Genomic DNA, 18,439 nt, shown 5'->3' on the forward strand with positions numbered 1-18,439 from the left:
TTAATAAAAACTATTTGAAAGTAGTATCACTTTTTGGAAAACCAAGGTAGGTTTGCAACTTATGTTGAAAATGAGTACTTAAGTTGAATCTTCCCTAATAAAATGGTTCAACATATGTCACAAGTTTCTGATGAGTACAAACGTGGAAGTTCATTAGATGTTTTAAAAATAGTGGATGAGGCAAAAGCTTACAGCGTTTCTAGCTTGTGAGCGATTACCTTGCTTACATTTCTCAGGAAGAGTTGCTTGTATCTATTACTACAGAACAGGAAATATTGTACCGTATATACTCGAGTATAAGCCGAGATTTTCAGCCTCTTTTTTGAGGCTGAAAGTGCCCCCCTCGGCTTATACTCGAGTCATCGCTGTCTGCCCGCTCGATCAGCGTGTCGAGCAGACAGACAGCGGCCATTCTATGATTCAAAAGCTGCGCCTCCGGCTCCGCCTTCGCCTATGATAGGCGGAACACTGAATTTCCCAGCAGCCTGTGTTCCGCCTATCACGGACGTCGTATCATCCTCGTACTACGGACGAGGATGATACGACGTCCGTGATAGGCGGAACACAGGCTGCTGGGAAATTCAGTGTTCCGCCTATCACAGGCGAAGGAGGAGGCGCGGCTTTTGAATTTTACAATGGCCGCCGACGAAGAGGGCACGGGACGGAGGCAAGGCAAGGCAAGGCAAGGCACGGCACGGCACGGGACGGGACGGGACGGGACGGGACGGGACGAAGGCAAGGCACGACACGGGACGGAGGCTCGGGACAAAGGCTCGGGACACAGGTAGGCTGGACACACACACACACACACACACACACACACACACACACACACACACACACACACGGATGGATGGATGGATGGAGACACACACACACACAGGGATGGATGGATGGATGGATGGAGACACACACACACAGGGATGGATGGATGGATGGATGGAGACACACACACACAGGGATGGATGGATGGATGGATGGAGACACACACACACAGGGATGGATGGATGGATGGACACACACACACACAGGGATGGATGGACGGACACACAGGGATGGACGGACACACAGGGATGGACGGACACACAGGGATGGACGGACACACACACAGGGATGGACAGGCATGTCTCACCCTCGGCTTATACACGAGTCAATAAGTTTGCCAGTTTTTTTGGGGGTAAATTGGGGGCCTCGGCTTATATTCGGGTCGGCCTATACTCGAGTATATACGGTAAGTAGAATACAGACTTGTTAATGCATCTGCCTTTAAAATAAAACAAAACTTGCAACAGGTATAAAGTGCCCTAATGGTGGCTGCACATAGTTTCAGCAGACTCCCAAATTCTTCCTTCCTAGCTAAATCAGGGGAAGCGTCAACATTTCTGTGCAGTGTTGTAGGGTTCCATTAACTCCTGCACTCTCATTTATATTAATTCACTACTGATTGGCAGCCTTACTAGCTAATAGGAATGGGCAGGCATGATTTAGCACTATCACTAATCGTTAAAAGGTTTCTTTTTTTCAAAATGGTCCAGGGATTTGGCCAATACTACTTGCGGGTATGAGCATGTATCTTTAGGGCAATATATACAGTAACTAGCAGTTTTTGGAGTTAATACTTATAAAAGCCACCCTAAAACCCAATATTAAGATCAAATTAAGGTAAATAGTATCTAAAATTATTATGCAGTGTTAGTAGAAGTAATAAATAGAGATACTTACAGTCTTCTGGATAGACACATTTAAGTGTAATCTCATCAAGAATCATATGGTTTGGGCAGTATGGAATGCATCCTTCCACCCTTTAAAAAAGCAACAAATATTTTCTGAATTATGCAAAACATTTTAGACACACTTGATGTACCGGTAAAAACCACAGAATTAATCATCAAAATCATTGACACTAATAAAGCAATTCATTTATTACTATGTTTACATGACTGTTTCGGACATTGGTAACAGTGTTACTTTAGCCAAAACTTGTTTTAAAGTGTTACTAAAGCCATAATAGTAAAATCAGTCTGTATATGCATTAAAGCATGATTGTTATACTCACTGTAGAACCTAAGGGGTTAATCCTCTGCATTGTGTAAAAAGGCTGTTTGATCCTGTCTTCTCTGATCTTCCCCTTCTTCCACTGTCCCCAAACCATCATTTGTTAGAACAGAGCCTTGGAGGCAAGCTGCACATGCTCAATTTGGTGTGTATTGCTAGAGAGGTTTTTTTTGGGGAGAGTGCATATGATCAGCACAGGGCCAATCAGCACTGTCTAGACAGAGGGGCAGGGGTCCTGCAGCCTCATAGAGCAATCAGGGGAGAATGAAAACTCCTCCTACAAGCTTTAACCAGTACTCTGCTGGACACCGATAGAAGTCACAAGACTGCTCTAACTGCTAATGGGAAAAGATATTTAGCAGTTTATATTTACTAAAACTATTACATTTCCATGTTCTGCGTACTGTGGGAGGCCAGATATAGTGAATGAAGGGTCCTGGGTTTAGTAACACTTTAATAAATTTAAGAAGGATTACCATCACTATCATGTTTATGTGTACAGGGACAGGAAATGAAGCGAAATCTTCACTACGAGGACACGAAATACATCTAAATACTGTCAAAAAAAGATAATGGACAAGATCGAAAAAAGTGCATAATGGATAATAAAAAAGGGTTTAGAACTAGAAAAACTGAATTTCTGGCAGGCAGTAATAGTTTTCTACAAGAAGCGATGCTACAAAAAGAAGTAAGTTAACTTACGGTGGAAGAAAAGAACATAAAACAGCTTCAGGATCACTGCAGGTTTTAACACAAGGACTGGCGCATGGTTCATACCTCCACTCACACATTCGCCTGTAAGGAACTGCTGCAGCAATCTCTGAAAAACATTTGACATATTCTAAGAATCTGACATCAAAAAGTGGGAATTTTACAGGACACTGAACCCTGCTGTAAGCCATTTTTAAAGTCTAAAAAATTAGGTTCAGGTTTCTAAAACGTAATATATAGGAAAGGAAAAGAGCCACTCTCAAAAAAAATCTATAACAAAGATTTACTTATCAATTTGATGCGCTGACAGATCCACCTGCTTCTCCAACCTCTAACGCTTAATGAAGAGCTTAATCGAAAAAGATACATTTATTTAACCTTAATATCAAACACCTGTACCCAACAGGAGTCCTTCAAAAGGAGCTACTGGCAAATGTATATATCTAGTATAGCTCTGCAATCAAACCTGATCTGCTTACTACCATTAATCATCATGTATGTATGTATCAGAATCACATATGTATCAACTAAATTCATACCTTCCTGCACAGATCAGCCACAATACAAACACGAACATGATATCTGTGCCCACACACATAAATTCTTGTGTGCACAAATATGTATGCATATATGTATATACAATAAAAGTATGTATATAAAACTCCATTTGGATCAACCCCCCCCCCCCCCCCAAACAAAATCATTCAAACAACATTCACATGTTTTTAGAATGTTCTAAGAATTTTAAAAATTCTATCTATTGCCAGCTTTATAATAAGCCACAGTAAGTAGCCCACAAAGTTATACACAAAGCAAGGGGTCAATTATGCACACTGCAAGAGGGTTTGGATAATTTTGCAGATAATGGCTGCCCACTAATCTTAAATTGTTTTCAATTACAGATCTACTTCTGTTTAATGAGCTATGAAATCCAATCATATGAGTGACATATCAGTTATATATATAAAAGGTAAACTAACATAGAACATCACAAAACATTTACAGCATATATGAATGAATGAATGAATGAATGAATGAAAGAAATACTTGTATAGCGCCCAATGCGAACAGAATCGCCTCTAGGCGCTATATATGATATGTATTACTCAATTTTTCCTCCAATACCCTATTAAAATACATACAAATAAATATTTCCTAATATTATTACTCACCTTCAATCTTAAATCCACTGGACAGTTTAAATTCCTCAGAATTGTCATATTTGGAAACTTTAACTTCTGTGGCAGTTAAGACAATAAAGAATCCCTTTCTGCTGTGCAATTCAAAGGCACTATATTCTGGAACCCAGAGGCCTTGGTGATGAAAAAAAGTAGCTCTTCTCCGAAACACCGAGCTGGTTTCCCACTGCTCCAAACGCACGCTGTCATTTTCTTGCACAGTCAGAAAATAGTTTGGCCTTTCCGCAGATTCCAAAGAGACAAGTGATAGTGCTATGTTGTATAAAATATTATAATTAAAATAATGTTTTACAATGGTTTTCAAACTCTCAAGTGTAACAGTTACTTTAGGACACAATGGGGTTTATTTAATAAAGGCAAATCCACTTTGCACTACAAGTGCTCTTGGAAGTGCATTCGCTGTAGATCTGAGGGGGACATGCAAGGAAAAAAAAACAGTATTTTTGCTTGCACATGATTGGATGATAAAATCAGCAGAGCTTCCCCTTGGTTCAGATCTTCCCTTCAGATCTATAGCGACTGCACTTCCAAGTGCACTTGTAATGCAAAGTAAATTTTTATTTTTTTAATAAATCAACCCCGATCTCTGTATTTAAAGTTCATCTCCAGTCAAGTCCAAAAAGAAAACCTGTGCTTTTCCTACGCAAAGCAAAACTTTGCTTTAAGCTTAACTCCAAGCAAACAGCTAATTATACATATAGAGCACATATAATAATGAAATATTTTCCCTGCCAAAGAATTTGTATTTCTCTACATCTAGGCCACACAGCACAGACCTGATTTTTCTATGCTGTGGTTAAATAACACTTATGCAGCGTACACATGACCAGACTTTCCATCAGAATAAACTCTGACGGCCTTACCGACTAAGTTTTCCGACGGAGTTCCGACCGAACGGACTTGCCTACACACGATCACACCAAAGTCCATTTGTTTTGAATTAGATGACATGCGACAGGACTAGAAAAGGAAGTTCAATAGCCAGTAGCCAATAGCTGCCCTTGCATAATATTTGGTCAGTCGGACCAGCATACAGATGAACGGTTTTCCCGATAGGAATTGATTCCATCGGAAAGATTTAAAACATGTTCTATTTCTAGGTCCGTCAGACTTTTTGGAAAAAAATAAAATCAAGCAAAACTGAAGCCCACACACGATCGGAATATCCGATGAAATTATTCCGTCTGACCTTTTGTGCCGGAAAGTCCAGTTGTGTGTATGTGGCATTACGGGTCTTGTCCCTCCCGCAGCCTGTGATTGGATAGTGAAGGGAAAAGCAGCAGATTGAAGAGCTCATGCCTCCCTTTTTTCCTTCAGTCAGCATGCTCCTTATTAACACAGAAGCATTGCAGCATAGCTGACAGATGTCTAGTACAGATATTCCTTCTCTCGAACTGAGCTCTGCTATGCAGGGTCTGCAGAAGGCTTATACCAGGTAAAATGCAGGTAAATTTACTACTCGCATAAAAAAAAAAATACTTTAAATGCTGTACTGTATATATTAAAACATAGCTGCATTAACTTGTGTCTTTTCTTTCTGCTTAGGAGTTCAGTTTTAAATGTTAGCCAGGTGGGTCGGGGCCTCATGTACAGCATTGGTCTAGGTCTAGGATACAAGGGGTTCCAAAAGAAATGTACTGCAAAATGCGTAAACACCAGCACTGATGTTACCATTGTTAGGCATTTTTCTGGCCTAGTCAGGTTTACTTTGAACGCTACAGTATGAAGTTTATATCAGTTTTTATTTTGGTAATTTAATAATGGAATACAGTGCAAAATGTAACATTATAAGTAAGTTACCATTTTTTTAATTAATAAGTAAGTCGTTTTTGCACGCACCACAGTGCATAGCTGACAGTCCTTGTGTATTTACCAATGCATTAAAGATTGAAGGGTTAATCAATTATGCAACTTGTTTACTTGTACAGCCTTTAATGTTTACCACCCCTTGCATCAGTGATCATCATTTCCTAAACTGTTTACAATGTAGCTAAATAATTTACTAAAAGTACATTTCGTATAATAGAATTCAGCGTAATTCTATCTTTGCAGAACTGTACATACTGTACTTTGATTTATTTATCAGTAAGGTACTAACTTACTTAAGAATTTTTGTTAAGCTAAAGAGTTTATGCATGAAAGCATCTGTTAAGACATCTATGCATATACATAAACAGAAAGCACAGTGCGATATGCAAATCCCCCGATATACCTATACCTAACCTTTATACCTATACTGTACATTTACACCAATATGAAAAAATGGTAACAGCGTTCTTCCATACAACACTTGTATTTCTTGCCTGTACTGTATATACAATTCTGTCAGAGCTATACATACTGACATGAAAACTGAAGTTACATGTGCAAAAATTGTTTTTTTTTATGCAATGAATTGTACACACTGCTTTCCTGTGCACTGCAACTAAATAATTAAAGAAGAACTCTCAGTTTGATTTTCGTTCAGTGTTCCATTCTCTGCTCCTTTGTGATCCTAACTACAAGGTCAGAAATGGCACTGCTCCTTCCCCTGCAGCCATCCAACAATGTAACGCAAGCAAATGACTGCTTGATAACCAGCTCTTGCCTTGGCCCCAAGTGCTTTCCCAAAGCAAAGAGCGGCAAGAGGAATGCAGAGGGATAGGTGGTTAACACCCCTCCTCCATCTGCATTCCTCTTGATCCTGCTTGTCTTGGGACAGTACTTGGTGCTTAGACAAGAGCCACTTATCAATTCTTTTTGCTGGTTATTCTGTCAGATGGATGCAAGGGAAGGGGAGGTGCCGTGTCCAACCTGGTAGCTAGGTTGTAGGTACATGAGCCAAATTATTATTATGGGTGCTTTGTTCCCTGGATGACAGAACACCGAAAGATAAACAAGAAAGAAGAATGCTATAATGAGTTTTGTGGTGACTAATCCAGATCATGTATTTGTATGTTCACGCACTTAATATTAATATAAATAAAAAGATAACTTTACATATTAGACAAGTGGTTTTCGACCAGTGTTCCATGGAACCCTAGGGTTCGTCCAGAGGTTGCTAGGGGTTCCTTCAGCATTTGGGCAATTTCTGACTCTCAGATAAGTTCCCACTGACACCATTGATATTTTTAGCTATCTGTAAGGAGGTAATTGTTGCCAATGACCACAAGTGTGAGGACCATTCTTCCCACTGACCATCAAACTAATGTATCATGAGTTGTAGATTTCAAATTTTTAGCAGGGGTTCCTCAAAACTGGAGTACTATTTCAAGGGTGCCTCTTTTTTGAAAAGGTTGAGAAAGGCTGTATTAGACTTTAAGCAAACTGTTGAATAATAAAGTAAGCCTGTCACAAAACAAAACACTTGTCTCTGATATAAACAATTATTCTTTGTCTTACATGTTGCAAACTATTCTTTGGGCAGCAAAAATGCTTGACTGTGAGTGCTATGCCATGGCACTAAAATGTGGCATATGAGTTGGATAATGACATTTTCCGTCAGGGGTTTCTTTCTGCTTCAACCAAACAAAATAAGGTAGAGTTTTATCATATTTGTTTATGCACATGTAGACAACATGTTACTCAAACATAGATTCTTTATTTAAATGTTCACTTTGCAATGCAAATATTCACTTGGCTAGTTAATAAGGTGAAGCTGTCACATGCAGGCAAAAATCCTGTCATTTCCTTTGCACATGATTGGGTATTCAAAGTGAACACAGCTTCAGTTTATTTATCAAGTTTATTTGTTATTCACTTTGCTTGCTATGTAGTCTGTACTCCTTTAGTGAATGACCCCCTCTATCTCTTGTGGTGGTGGGGGGATTATGCTCATGTGACAGATGCCTTTTTCAATCAGATATGCCAGTCCACTTTTATTAACCAGTACGGAACAGTTCACATAGAAATCAGTTTTTCACGCAGGGTTTCCACCATTAACATGAAAAGTCAACTGAAAGTACTGAGTTATCTGGCTTCCTTGTCAGTAGCACCACTGCTCTCCTTACCAGTCCCTCTGACTGTGTTGCACAGCTCTCCTGGATCACTTGGCTTACCTAGGCCTTAGTCGCAATAACCTGCTGCATGGCCCACTGGCCTTTGGATAGAGATTCTCCTGACATCCCAGATAGCAGCCGAGCTGACTCCTCCTGTCTCCTGGCTATTGGCTGGGACACCTCTAACACCTGGTTGAGACTTCCTGTCTCTTGACCCCCGGCTGGGGCACCTTGAACCCCTTCAAACTTGAAGTTTCGAGCTACAAAATCCTCAGGCTTGCATATATATTGACCCTACACACCTGTGTACTCACACAGGCTGCAAGCATCCAGTAATATCTGGACATAGTATTGAAGGTTCCGTCCCACCCAAGACACTTTGGAACCTTTAAGCTCCAGGCTGCAATCCAGCTTTACGGAATCCAGAGAAAGCCAAAAACACAGCTTTTTCTGCTCAGAAAAGATAGTCTGGAACCTAGCATTAAGGTTTATTGTGAACCCTGTGTCATTTTCGCCTACATTTTCACAGTGGCAGGGTATTGCATTGTCACACGCTTTACTACCATATTTTTTTAACCTACTCCCCCAATGTCAAAATAGTTTTAGCTAGCAGTGGATGTGTAATGCGCACACACATACAGTGCCTTGAAAATGTATTCATATCCCTTTTTTTCCACATGTTACAACCAAAAATGTAAATGTATTTTATTGGGATTTTATGTGATAGACCCACACAAAGTGGCACATAATTTTGAAATGAAAGAAAAACGATTAATGGTTTTCAATTTTTTTTAGAAATAAATATATGAAAAGTTTGACATGTTTTTGTATTCAGCCCCCTTTACTCTGATACCCCTAACTAAAATCTAGTTGGGCCAATTGCCTGCAGAATTCATCCAATTAGTAAATAGAGCCCCCCTGTATGTAATTTAATCTAAGTATAAATACAGCTGTTCTGTGAAGCCCTCAGAGGTTTGTTAACCACTTGGGATCCGCGCTATTGCCAAATGACGGCATTAGCGCGGATCTACTTTTCCGGGACTACGTCTATTGACGTCGTCCCGGGTACGAGCGGCCTGCGCGCGCCCTGAGGGGCGCGCGCGGCGCGCTCTGTGATCGGCGAGTCCGTGAGACTCGCCTGATTACCGATCCATGTAAGGGGTCGATCCCGACCCCTTATCACGTGATCAGCTGTCAGCCAATGACAGCTGATCATGTGATAGAACGGAGCCGGTAATCGGCTATTATTCCTCCTCGCGCTGACAGCGCGAGGAGAGAAAAAAAAAGCCGATCACCGGCGGCCGTGATCGGGACATCAGTCCCGATCACGGCCAGCAATACAGCTGACCACCTGCCCCCTGCCAGTGCCCACCTGCCCACCGCAGTGCCATCCTGAATAAAAGTAAGTGCCCCCCATCAGTGCCACCCAGCAGTGCCCATAGTACCCACAGTGCCACCCACAGTGCCACCCACAGTGCCATCCAGCAGTGCCACCAACAGTGCCACCCACAGTGCCCACAATGTGCCTCAAAGGTGCTGCACCCCAGTGCCGCCCATTAGTGCCCAGCAGTGCCGCCCATCAGTGCCCAGCAGTGCCGCCCATCAGTGCCCAGCAGTGCCACCTATCAGAGCCACCTATCAGTGCCACCTATCAGTGCCCATCAGTCCCATCTATCAGTGGTACCTATCAGTGCCCATCCGTGCCACCCATCCGTGCCACTTATCCGTGCCACCCATCCATGCCATCTTATCTGTGCCCATCTTTGCCCATCAGTGCCGCCTTATCTGTGCCCATCGGTGCCGCCTTATCTGTGCCTATTAGTGCCGCCTTAACTATGCCTATCAGTGCCCACCAGTGCAGCCTATCAGTGCCCACCAATGCAGCCTATCAGTGCCCACCAATGCAGCCCATCAGTACCCACCAATGCAGCCATCAGTGCCGCCTAATCAGCGCACTTCAATGAAGGAGAAAAATGACCCGTTTGCAAAATTTTATAACAAACTATTAAAACCTGATTTTTTTTTTTTGCATCTTTTTTTGTTTGTTTAGCAAAAAATAAAACTCAGAGCTGTAATTAAATACCACCAAAAGAAAGCTCTATTTGTGGGAAAAAAATGATAAAAATTTCATTTGGGTACAGTGTTGTATGCCCGCGCAATTGTCATTCAAAGTGCATCAGCGCTGAAAGCTGAAAATTGGTCTGGGACTGAGGGGGGTTTAAGTGCCCAGTAAGCAAGTGGTTAAAGAACCTTAGTGAACAAACAGCATCATGGAGGCCAAGGAACACAGCAGACAAGCCAGGGATAAAGTTGTGGAGAAGTTTAAAGCAGAGTTAGGTTATAAAAGATTATCCCAAGCATTAAACATCTCAGGGAGCACTGTTCAATACATTATCCGAAAATGAAAAGAGTATGGCACAACTGCAAACTTATCAAGACATGGCAGTCCACTTAAACGGACAGGCCAAGCAAGACGAGCAATAATCAGAGAAGCAGCCAAGAGGCCCATGGTAACTCTGGAGGAGCTGCAGAGATCTACAGCTCAGGTGGGAGAATCTGTCCACATAACAAATATTAGTCGTGCACTCCACAAATCTGGCCTTTATGGAAGAGTGGCAAGAAGAAAGCCATTGTTAAAAAAAGCCATAAGAAGTCCCATTTTCAGTTTGTGAGAAGCCATGTAGGGAATACAGGAAACATGTGGAAGAAGATGCTCTGGTCAGATTAGACAAAAATTGAACTTTTTGACCTAAAAGCAAAACGCTATGTGTGGCGAAAATCTAACACTGCACATCACCCTGAGCACACCATCCCCACCATGAAACGTGGTGGTGGCAGCATCATGTTGTGGGGATGTTTTTCTTCAGCAGGGACAGGAAAGCTGGTCAGGGTTCATGGGAAGATGGATGGAGCCAAATACAGGGCAATCTTAGAAGAAAACGTCTTAGAATCTGCTAAAGATTTGAGACTGGGGCAGAGGTTCACCTTCCAGCAGGACAACGACCCTAAACACACAGCCAGAGCTACAATGGAATGGTTTAGATCAAAGCATACTCATGTGTTAGAATGGCCCAGCCAAAGTCCAGACCTAAATCCAATTGAGAATCTGTAGCAAGAGGTGACAATTGCTGTTCACAAACGCTCTCCATCCAATCTGACAGAGCTTGAGCTAATTTGCAAAGAAGAATGGGCAAAAATGGCACTCTCTAGATGTGCAAAGCTGGTAGAGACATCCCTCAAAAAGACTTGCAGCTGTAATTGCAGTGAAAGGTGGTTCTACAAAGTATTGATTTAAGGGGGCTGAATACAAATGTACGCCACACTTTTCATATATTTATTTGTAAAAAAATAAATAAAAAACATTTATCATTTTTCTTCTACTTCACAATTATGTGCCACTATGTGTTGGTCTAGCGCATAAAATCACAATAAAATACATTTATGTTTTTTTGGTTGTAACATGACAAAATGTGGAAAATTAATACTTTTTCAAAGCATTGTATGTATTTTTATATATATATGTAGGCAATTAAATCCTCCAATGACACATTCTACAATGACACATGTTCAGGATTATTTTGAGAGGTACGTTTTATACTTTGTTATGTTCACTATTAAATAGCTTTCCTGATGTTAAAAATCATGACATTTTTGCATCTCTGGATACTGCTCTCACCTACTGACTTAAGACAAAAATACCGCAATATATGCAATAAAGGAATAATGGTTTTCTTAACAGCAGAGAATTACAATAGGTTTCAGAGCACGTTGCTGCTGGGATACACATCCAGGCTGTAAGACTAGTCTCACCGTGTTGATCGTTTAACATCACATGAATTCAAGTTGTGATAGAATTGCCTGCATTTTTGTGTGACAATATTATTTAAATATTTGGAAATCGAGTACTCACACAAGTCTTTATCTCTGAAAAGTCCAGGTGTTACCATGAAGTTAAATAAAACATTTCCGTGTGCACTCATTCTTGGCAATGGGAATATATATTTGCTGGTAGCGTTAACACCTAATACAATTTCACTGTTGCCACAACTTGAGAGAATAAAGGGACCTTCACCTAATCCTGTTTGAAAATAGACATAAACAATGATAAGATATGACAACAGTGGAGTCACGGTAAATATTCATTAAACCATTGCCTACATTTTCCAAATAACAGCACCTTTTCATGTACAGAACTATTTCAGTTAGAATAAGACTTATTGGATCGTAGTGTCAATGAAACACGTGATACATATCTTTTTTGGTGTAGGGAACTTGGGGGCTTCAGGATAGAGGAAAATATTTCATAATAAATGTTCTGCTTACAACGTGAAAAAGCTAGAACGCAAGGATAATTATATATCTGTACATTTTTCCCAGCTCCAGCCAATAAGGATTATTTTAGAACTGAGTTTAAATGATATAGTGAAGGTCAATATGTAAAAGAATACACTGCTGTGCAGTTTTTGGCCTGTCAAATATTCATTGTAACTCTGGGTTGTGAATAATAGTTTCATTCATCACAGATGGAAGTTTTTATAATGTGTGTAATATAGGCTGTCAAACTGCACAGTAGCCCAAATGATATTCAATGAATAAGAAAGTTTGCGGTCCCTCAGTAGCTATATACATACCTTTCAGTATTTTTAGTCACTATTTTCAATTAAGATTACCCGCAGCAATTTATCTTATTTTTCTAAAATCCTCTTGTCCGCTTCGTGCAGCACTACATATTAGGTACTCATTTAACTTTGGGCTTTTTGTTGGCTATTTACTGATGGAACTCTATTGTTTGATTTCTGGTGACCTTTCTGATTTTCTTATGCTGTTAAAGTACATTTCAATTGTCTTAACTTTGTCTAAACCCAATGTTCAGACAGTAACCCTGAGCTACTGAACTGTTTTATACTTTTCTTGTACTTTTCTTTGAATAAAATACTGTTGCTCAAACAAAAAAAAAAAAAAAAACACAAATGACTGTCCTCCAATCTTACAATGAAAATTAGCGGAGATCATTTTGAATAGTATCTATTGTTTCTATGGAATGACTAGGATCAATTTCCTATGCTTTTAAGCTGTGTTTTAATGCAATTTGTAATAAATACTTTTGTGTTTTTGATATGTGTACAGTGCTCTGTGTACCAGTAAAGTCTGCATAATTTTTGGGGTTTGAAGGTATAAAAGACATGGATGTGGTACCTAAGTAGCAGCTGTGAATTTATTTTGTTAAAAAAAAAAAAAGGAAATTTGCTGCAGCTCATACTGCAGTGTAGGAAGGTAATAGGCAGGTAGTAATATGTTAGCCTTAAAATGAGTGTAAAGTCTTGTTTTTTATTCAATAAAAATAAATAAACATGTTATACTTACCTGCTCTGTGTAGTGGATTTGCACAGAGAAGCCCAGATTCTCCTCTTCTTGGGTCCCTCTTTGGCTCTCCTGGCCCCTCCCTCCTGCCAGGTGCCCCCACAGCAAAGCAGCTTGCTATGGGGGGAACCCAAGCCAAGCTGCAGCTCTGTGTGTCCATTCAGACATGGAGCTGCAGTTCGGCCCCACCCTCTCCTACTCCTCAATGGATAACTGAATTTTATTGACAGCAGAGGGAACCAATAGCGCCCCTGCTGTGTCTCAGCCAATGAAGAGGGGAATCCCAGATGGCCGAGGCAGTTGTGGACATCGCTGGATAGAGATGGGACTCTAGTAAGTATTAGGGGGGCTGAGGGGGCTGCTGCACACAGAAGACTTTTTATCTTCAGGCATACAACTCGCTTAAGCCTCGCACACACAGATAGTTTTTTTTCATTCAACCCAGCAGGGCTGAAAAAAAAGAAACTGACAACTCAGGAGGAGCCTCTGTACTAACTATCCTTCGTACAGCAATCATCCCTGCCTTTCGGCTGGCTTCTGTCAGACCGGCTCAAGTACACACAGGCCAGTTTCTATAGAACCAGTCAATGCTAGCCCGACATTCAGCCCATGTATACTAGGCTTTAGTACGTTAGAGGTTTGCCCAGGGAAGGGATTAAGTATGTGTGCTCAGTTTCAGGCTTTTTAGTCCCAGCCAGCCCACCTGTGGTATAAAAAAGGGGGAAGGCTGAGGTACAGGGCTCTTGGTCGGCTCTTGGATGGGTTAGTGGTACAGAGACTGCTGCTCCTTGCATTCTGCTGAATGCTCTGGGATGAAAGAGAGTCAAGTCATGGACAAAACCTGCATAGACTACCACCTTACATAAGTATGCCTGGGCAGCCACATGACTGTAGTTAGGATTACGGATTGGGCATTGTTCATAATGAACTGTTTAGGCTGCAACTTGTTCAGTAATATTACATTAACTGTTCTAAGCCTGGTCTGAAGTTATTCATAGAGGTGCATGTGGGTTCTGATGTATGTAAATAACCAGGGTCTGTAAAACACAAAGGGGTATGAAGGTAAAAAAGTGTTAACTTGGCAAGACAAGGAAGAGGAGTGTAGTTGCCAAGAGTAAAATAGTACAAGTTCAAAACACAAAGCAACCAGCCATGGTACCTGGTAAGGTGACAGGACCTCTGGTAGTGAGGGGGTCATTGTCTGGCTCCCTCCCTAATGTTTGGTATCTAATAGCAACTGGATCCAAACCCTCGTTATGGAGATCCATGGCCTGGTCACAAGGTACGAGAAGGAGGGTGTTAAAGAGAACACATGTGCGCTATGTGCTCTTAGGACCCCATTCCTTTCCTGGGAGTGAGGTAACAGGTACACTGGAGTGGTGGAGTGGGTGCAGGCTCAGCACGACCCTCCTAATGCAACATCTACCAAGTTACAGTGTGTATTGACATGGGACAGCATTTTTTCAGAGGAACTCTGTATTATTACTGCACACAGTCAGGAAAATGCCTTAATGTTAGATTCTTCACATGACCGCAGTCTCCGTCTGGTCCCAGGCATTGATGAGTATGCTTGGTGCAAAAGGTACCGCATGTGCAGGGCGTAGGCCCTGTGCACAAGGTACAGCAATTCAGGAAACTGTGCTGCAGTGCTTTCTGTGTCTCCACTGGACTTCACCTGAATGGGTTAACACTACCTCCCCTACATCCATCAGGGGGACCTGAAAAGAAGAAGGAGCTCAAGAGACTTGATGGTTGGCAGCACTGAATCATGGGAGATGAAGTTCAGGAAAGAAACTTCACTATGGCAGTTGATGGACTATTGGACTACAATTATCAATGCAAGCTGGGTAAAAGAAAGAGAGACAGCTGTATTTTCACAGGCTGAATACTGAGGGATTTCCCCTTTGCAAGGAGGAGACTGAGGCGTGCACATTACATAGTTACATAGTTAGTAAGGTTGAATAAAGACACCAGTCCATCCTGAGTGAGTGGCTACAATTGTCCCTATCCCTGTACATTGCATACTCACATCAGTCCCTACCCTCAAGGAGCCCACAATCCAAGGTCCCCATTCATATACTAGGGCCAATTTTGGACAAATGGCAATTAACCTACCTGCATGTCTTTGGAGTGTGGGAGGAAACCCACACAGGCACAGGGAGATCATGCAAACTCCAGGCAGGTAGTGTCGTGGTTGGGATTTGAACCAGCAACCCTTTTTACTGCTATGTGAGAGTGCTAACCACTACACCACTGTGCCACCTAAATTCATGCTCCTGTGTGCACATCAACCTGCTACAAGCAGGTTACCGTGTGCTGAAGACTGGAGTCACTCCAGGAAGATCCAGAAGTGAGCTGACATCTGAACAGTGGGACCTCTGTTGCTGTATCGCTGGGACTAATGAGAGGATACTGATGCCACTAACCTATTGTTGCTAACAGAGACTGAGCACATAGAGGCTGTCCATCTAACCACCTAAAGGATTTTGTGGTTGAAATGTCCGACCGTGTATATGGGGCATTACAGTGTATGAATTTAAGTGTTTAATCATGACAATAACTGTGAAATAATTATTAAAGTTTATCTAAGCCCAAGAACAAAAGTGTAATAAATTGCCACTTGCCAGTCAATGGTAGCTGCACTAGTTATCTTTTTTCAGGCATTTTTCTTTATTTCTGCTTTTATTGCTGTCTGCGTGATGGAGAATTTTCCCCCTTACTACTGGTCCTTGTGACCAATGTCTCCAGTACTGAAACTGCTGGAAAATCTATGTTTGAGTTTTCATAGGGACAGGAGATAAGGGTTGTTGTGACCTCAGTCTAGGATGAAATCTCTCTTTGGAGAGCTCTCCTCTTACTTTTTTACATGTCTCTGGGACAAGCGTCTTAACCAATCCCTACTCTTTCCAAATACAAATGTAAAAAGCGTTTACTTTACACTACAATAATTACAAAAAAATTCATTATATTTAAAAAAAAAACTTACCTTGGTTATAATATTCACAGTCATAAGCTGAAAAACATAAAATTGGTACTTGAGTCATAGAGAGACTAAAAATATAGACTTTAAATATGTAAGCATTGTTTTTAGTTTTTCATACACATTGTAGGACATTCATCAAGAAAATTAATGAAACAGTAAGGCCTCAGTCATCTGAGCACTGAGCCTCAAAGATTGCTACTGGGCTGTGTGCTTATACGGAATGAGTCTTCAGGGGCTACATGCAGGGAGCCCAGGTAAGTTTCTAGGGACACAGACACAGCCGCTTGACAAGCATGCAAGTGAGAGTGAGCAGCCCCTTATGCAGACAGTGTTCTTCAGGGCCACTTAAACACACCCACATGCCTGTCAAGCTATGCTAGCCATACACATATTGAAAAATCGTTCAAACAAGTTTTCGAAAAGGCAAACACATGTTTGTGAGAGCAAACAACTTTGCCATCATGTAATGACCGAAATTGGATCGATAAATCGTTCAACAGAAATAAATGAATACATTTTATGTTTGTTTTGTCACATAAGCCCAGTGCAAACTCTTCGGGTGAGAAACACATTTCCCTTTCAATTTATCGTCCTTTCGACTGAAGTTTTCCGAAGTTTTCCTTCAATTTTTCGGGTCAAAAACTTCACAACCGGTTTTCAATATGTGCCCATTAGCTACGCGATCAATGAACGAACTGTCTAAATGACAGATTTTCTAACAATTTTTTGTCTAGTGTATTGCCACCATTTGGACAAGGAGCTGTGTCTGTGCAGCCACTGCTTTCCTAGGTACTTATATGGGCTCCCTGCATGCAACTCCTGGAGACTCATTCTGTATACACACACAGCCCAGTCATAGTCGAAGGGCCTCAGGACCCGTGTGAATGAGGCCTTAGATGTAAATCACATTACCTTTCTTTTACCTCAATTACTGCACAAGTTAGTGACTCATGTGTCAGGTTTGCGACTGTCTGAGACAGATGCATAATTAAAGTATAACTAAAGGCAAAACTTTTTTTCTTATTTTTGGATAGCATGTAGAGGGATTAGAATACCTGTCAGCTTTCACTGCTGCCTGTGCCCCCGTTAGGGAGATTCACCTCTCTATCCGTCCTGTTTACCATTATCATTGAAAGTGAAAGGAAAATAAAATCCCTCATTTTGGGTTGTCCCCAGAAAAGTAATAGAGGGGAGATCTTCCAATGGGGACACTAGTTCTGGTGACCTTGGTGGGCCCAAGGGATTTCCTCTTACTTCCTGTTTTGGCCTTTTGGTCTTTTATGGGAAGGAAAGTGAAGGTGAATCACCCCAATGTGGAAAAGAAGTTACAGGGGTTGTAAACCTTCCTTACTCTATCCAAAAAAATAAAAAAACGTAAAAGTTGTGCATATAGTTCTACTTTAAGTGGTCAGGGGCTGGTTTATTCTGTCGCAGTGCTACCTTATAACAGCTGAGGGAGGAATTTTTGACTCAAACTGTAACTTTATAGTAAATCTCTCACACAGTCTGCCTTGTGGCTCCTGTTTAGTATTACCTTGCTGTGTGTGACTGAATTAATAAATGTTTGAGATTGTACATAGCGTACTTGTATGTACTTGTCAGCCATTTTTAACTTTTAAATATAAAAGCCACTGAGTGACCAACTGCTATATCTTTCCAATGTTACCAATTTCTCATGCTGCCTACTAATCAGTGACTCTTAATATTGAGGCACAGCTATTCAAATATAAACATGTTCTAGGAACACTACACCAAGTGACTTTTCCAACAAAAGGTTAGCTTCCTGACCCAAGCACAAAAATATCAGTTTATTAGTGACTAATGTCACCAGGACACAAAGGGAAGGAAAATCTCACTAATAGGGACATATAAAGCAACACAAATCCAACAGAAGTTTGACCACTTACCTGTTCATTCAAACCATAAAAAACATTTTGATGGGAGCTATTATTTGAAACTGTATTCATCAAAAAATTCAGATATAAAAATGTTCATTTAAATCTATTCCTTAATAGCCACAAAGGATGTAAATCAACTTTGTGAGGACCAAATGCTATCACAAACCCATATATTACCTTGTAAAATTTGCTGTGACATGATCACTGTGCTGTGCATATCTTATGCAGAGCAGACCTGTGGAAGGGGCCCAGAAT

The 18,439-nt window shown here is 41.0% G+C and overlaps 1 protein-coding gene across 3 annotated transcripts in view; it reads right to left on the reverse strand.

Annotated features, from left to right (window-relative positions):
- OTOGL (otogelin like) overlaps positions 1 to 18,439 on the reverse strand; it is a 253,043-nt gene that overhangs the window by 90,746 nt on the left and 143,858 nt on the right. For all 3 annotated transcript variants that reach the window (XM_077471956.1, XM_077471955.1, XM_077471957.1), the window contains 5 exons: positions 16,290 to 16,316; positions 11,853 to 12,020; positions 3,939 to 4,217; positions 2,758 to 2,875; positions 1,723 to 1,802 (listed from right to left, as the gene is read on the reverse strand). In XM_077471956.1, the coding sequence (XP_077328082.1) occupies positions 1,723 to 1,802; positions 2,758 to 2,875; positions 3,939 to 4,217; positions 11,853 to 12,020; positions 16,290 to 16,316 (672 nt within the window). The remainder of the gene's footprint in view (positions 1 to 1,722; positions 1,803 to 2,757; positions 2,876 to 3,938; positions 4,218 to 11,852; positions 12,021 to 16,289; positions 16,317 to 18,439) is intronic.

The sequence above is a fragment of the Lithobates pipiens genome, unplaced genomic scaffold, assembly GCF_037356315.1.
Source record: "Lithobates pipiens isolate NorthernLeopardFrog02 unplaced genomic scaffold, aLitPip1_a1.2 Scaffold_8, whole genome shotgun sequence".
In the NCBI taxonomy this organism is placed as follows: Eukaryota; Metazoa; Chordata; class Amphibia; order Anura; family Ranidae; genus Lithobates; species Lithobates pipiens.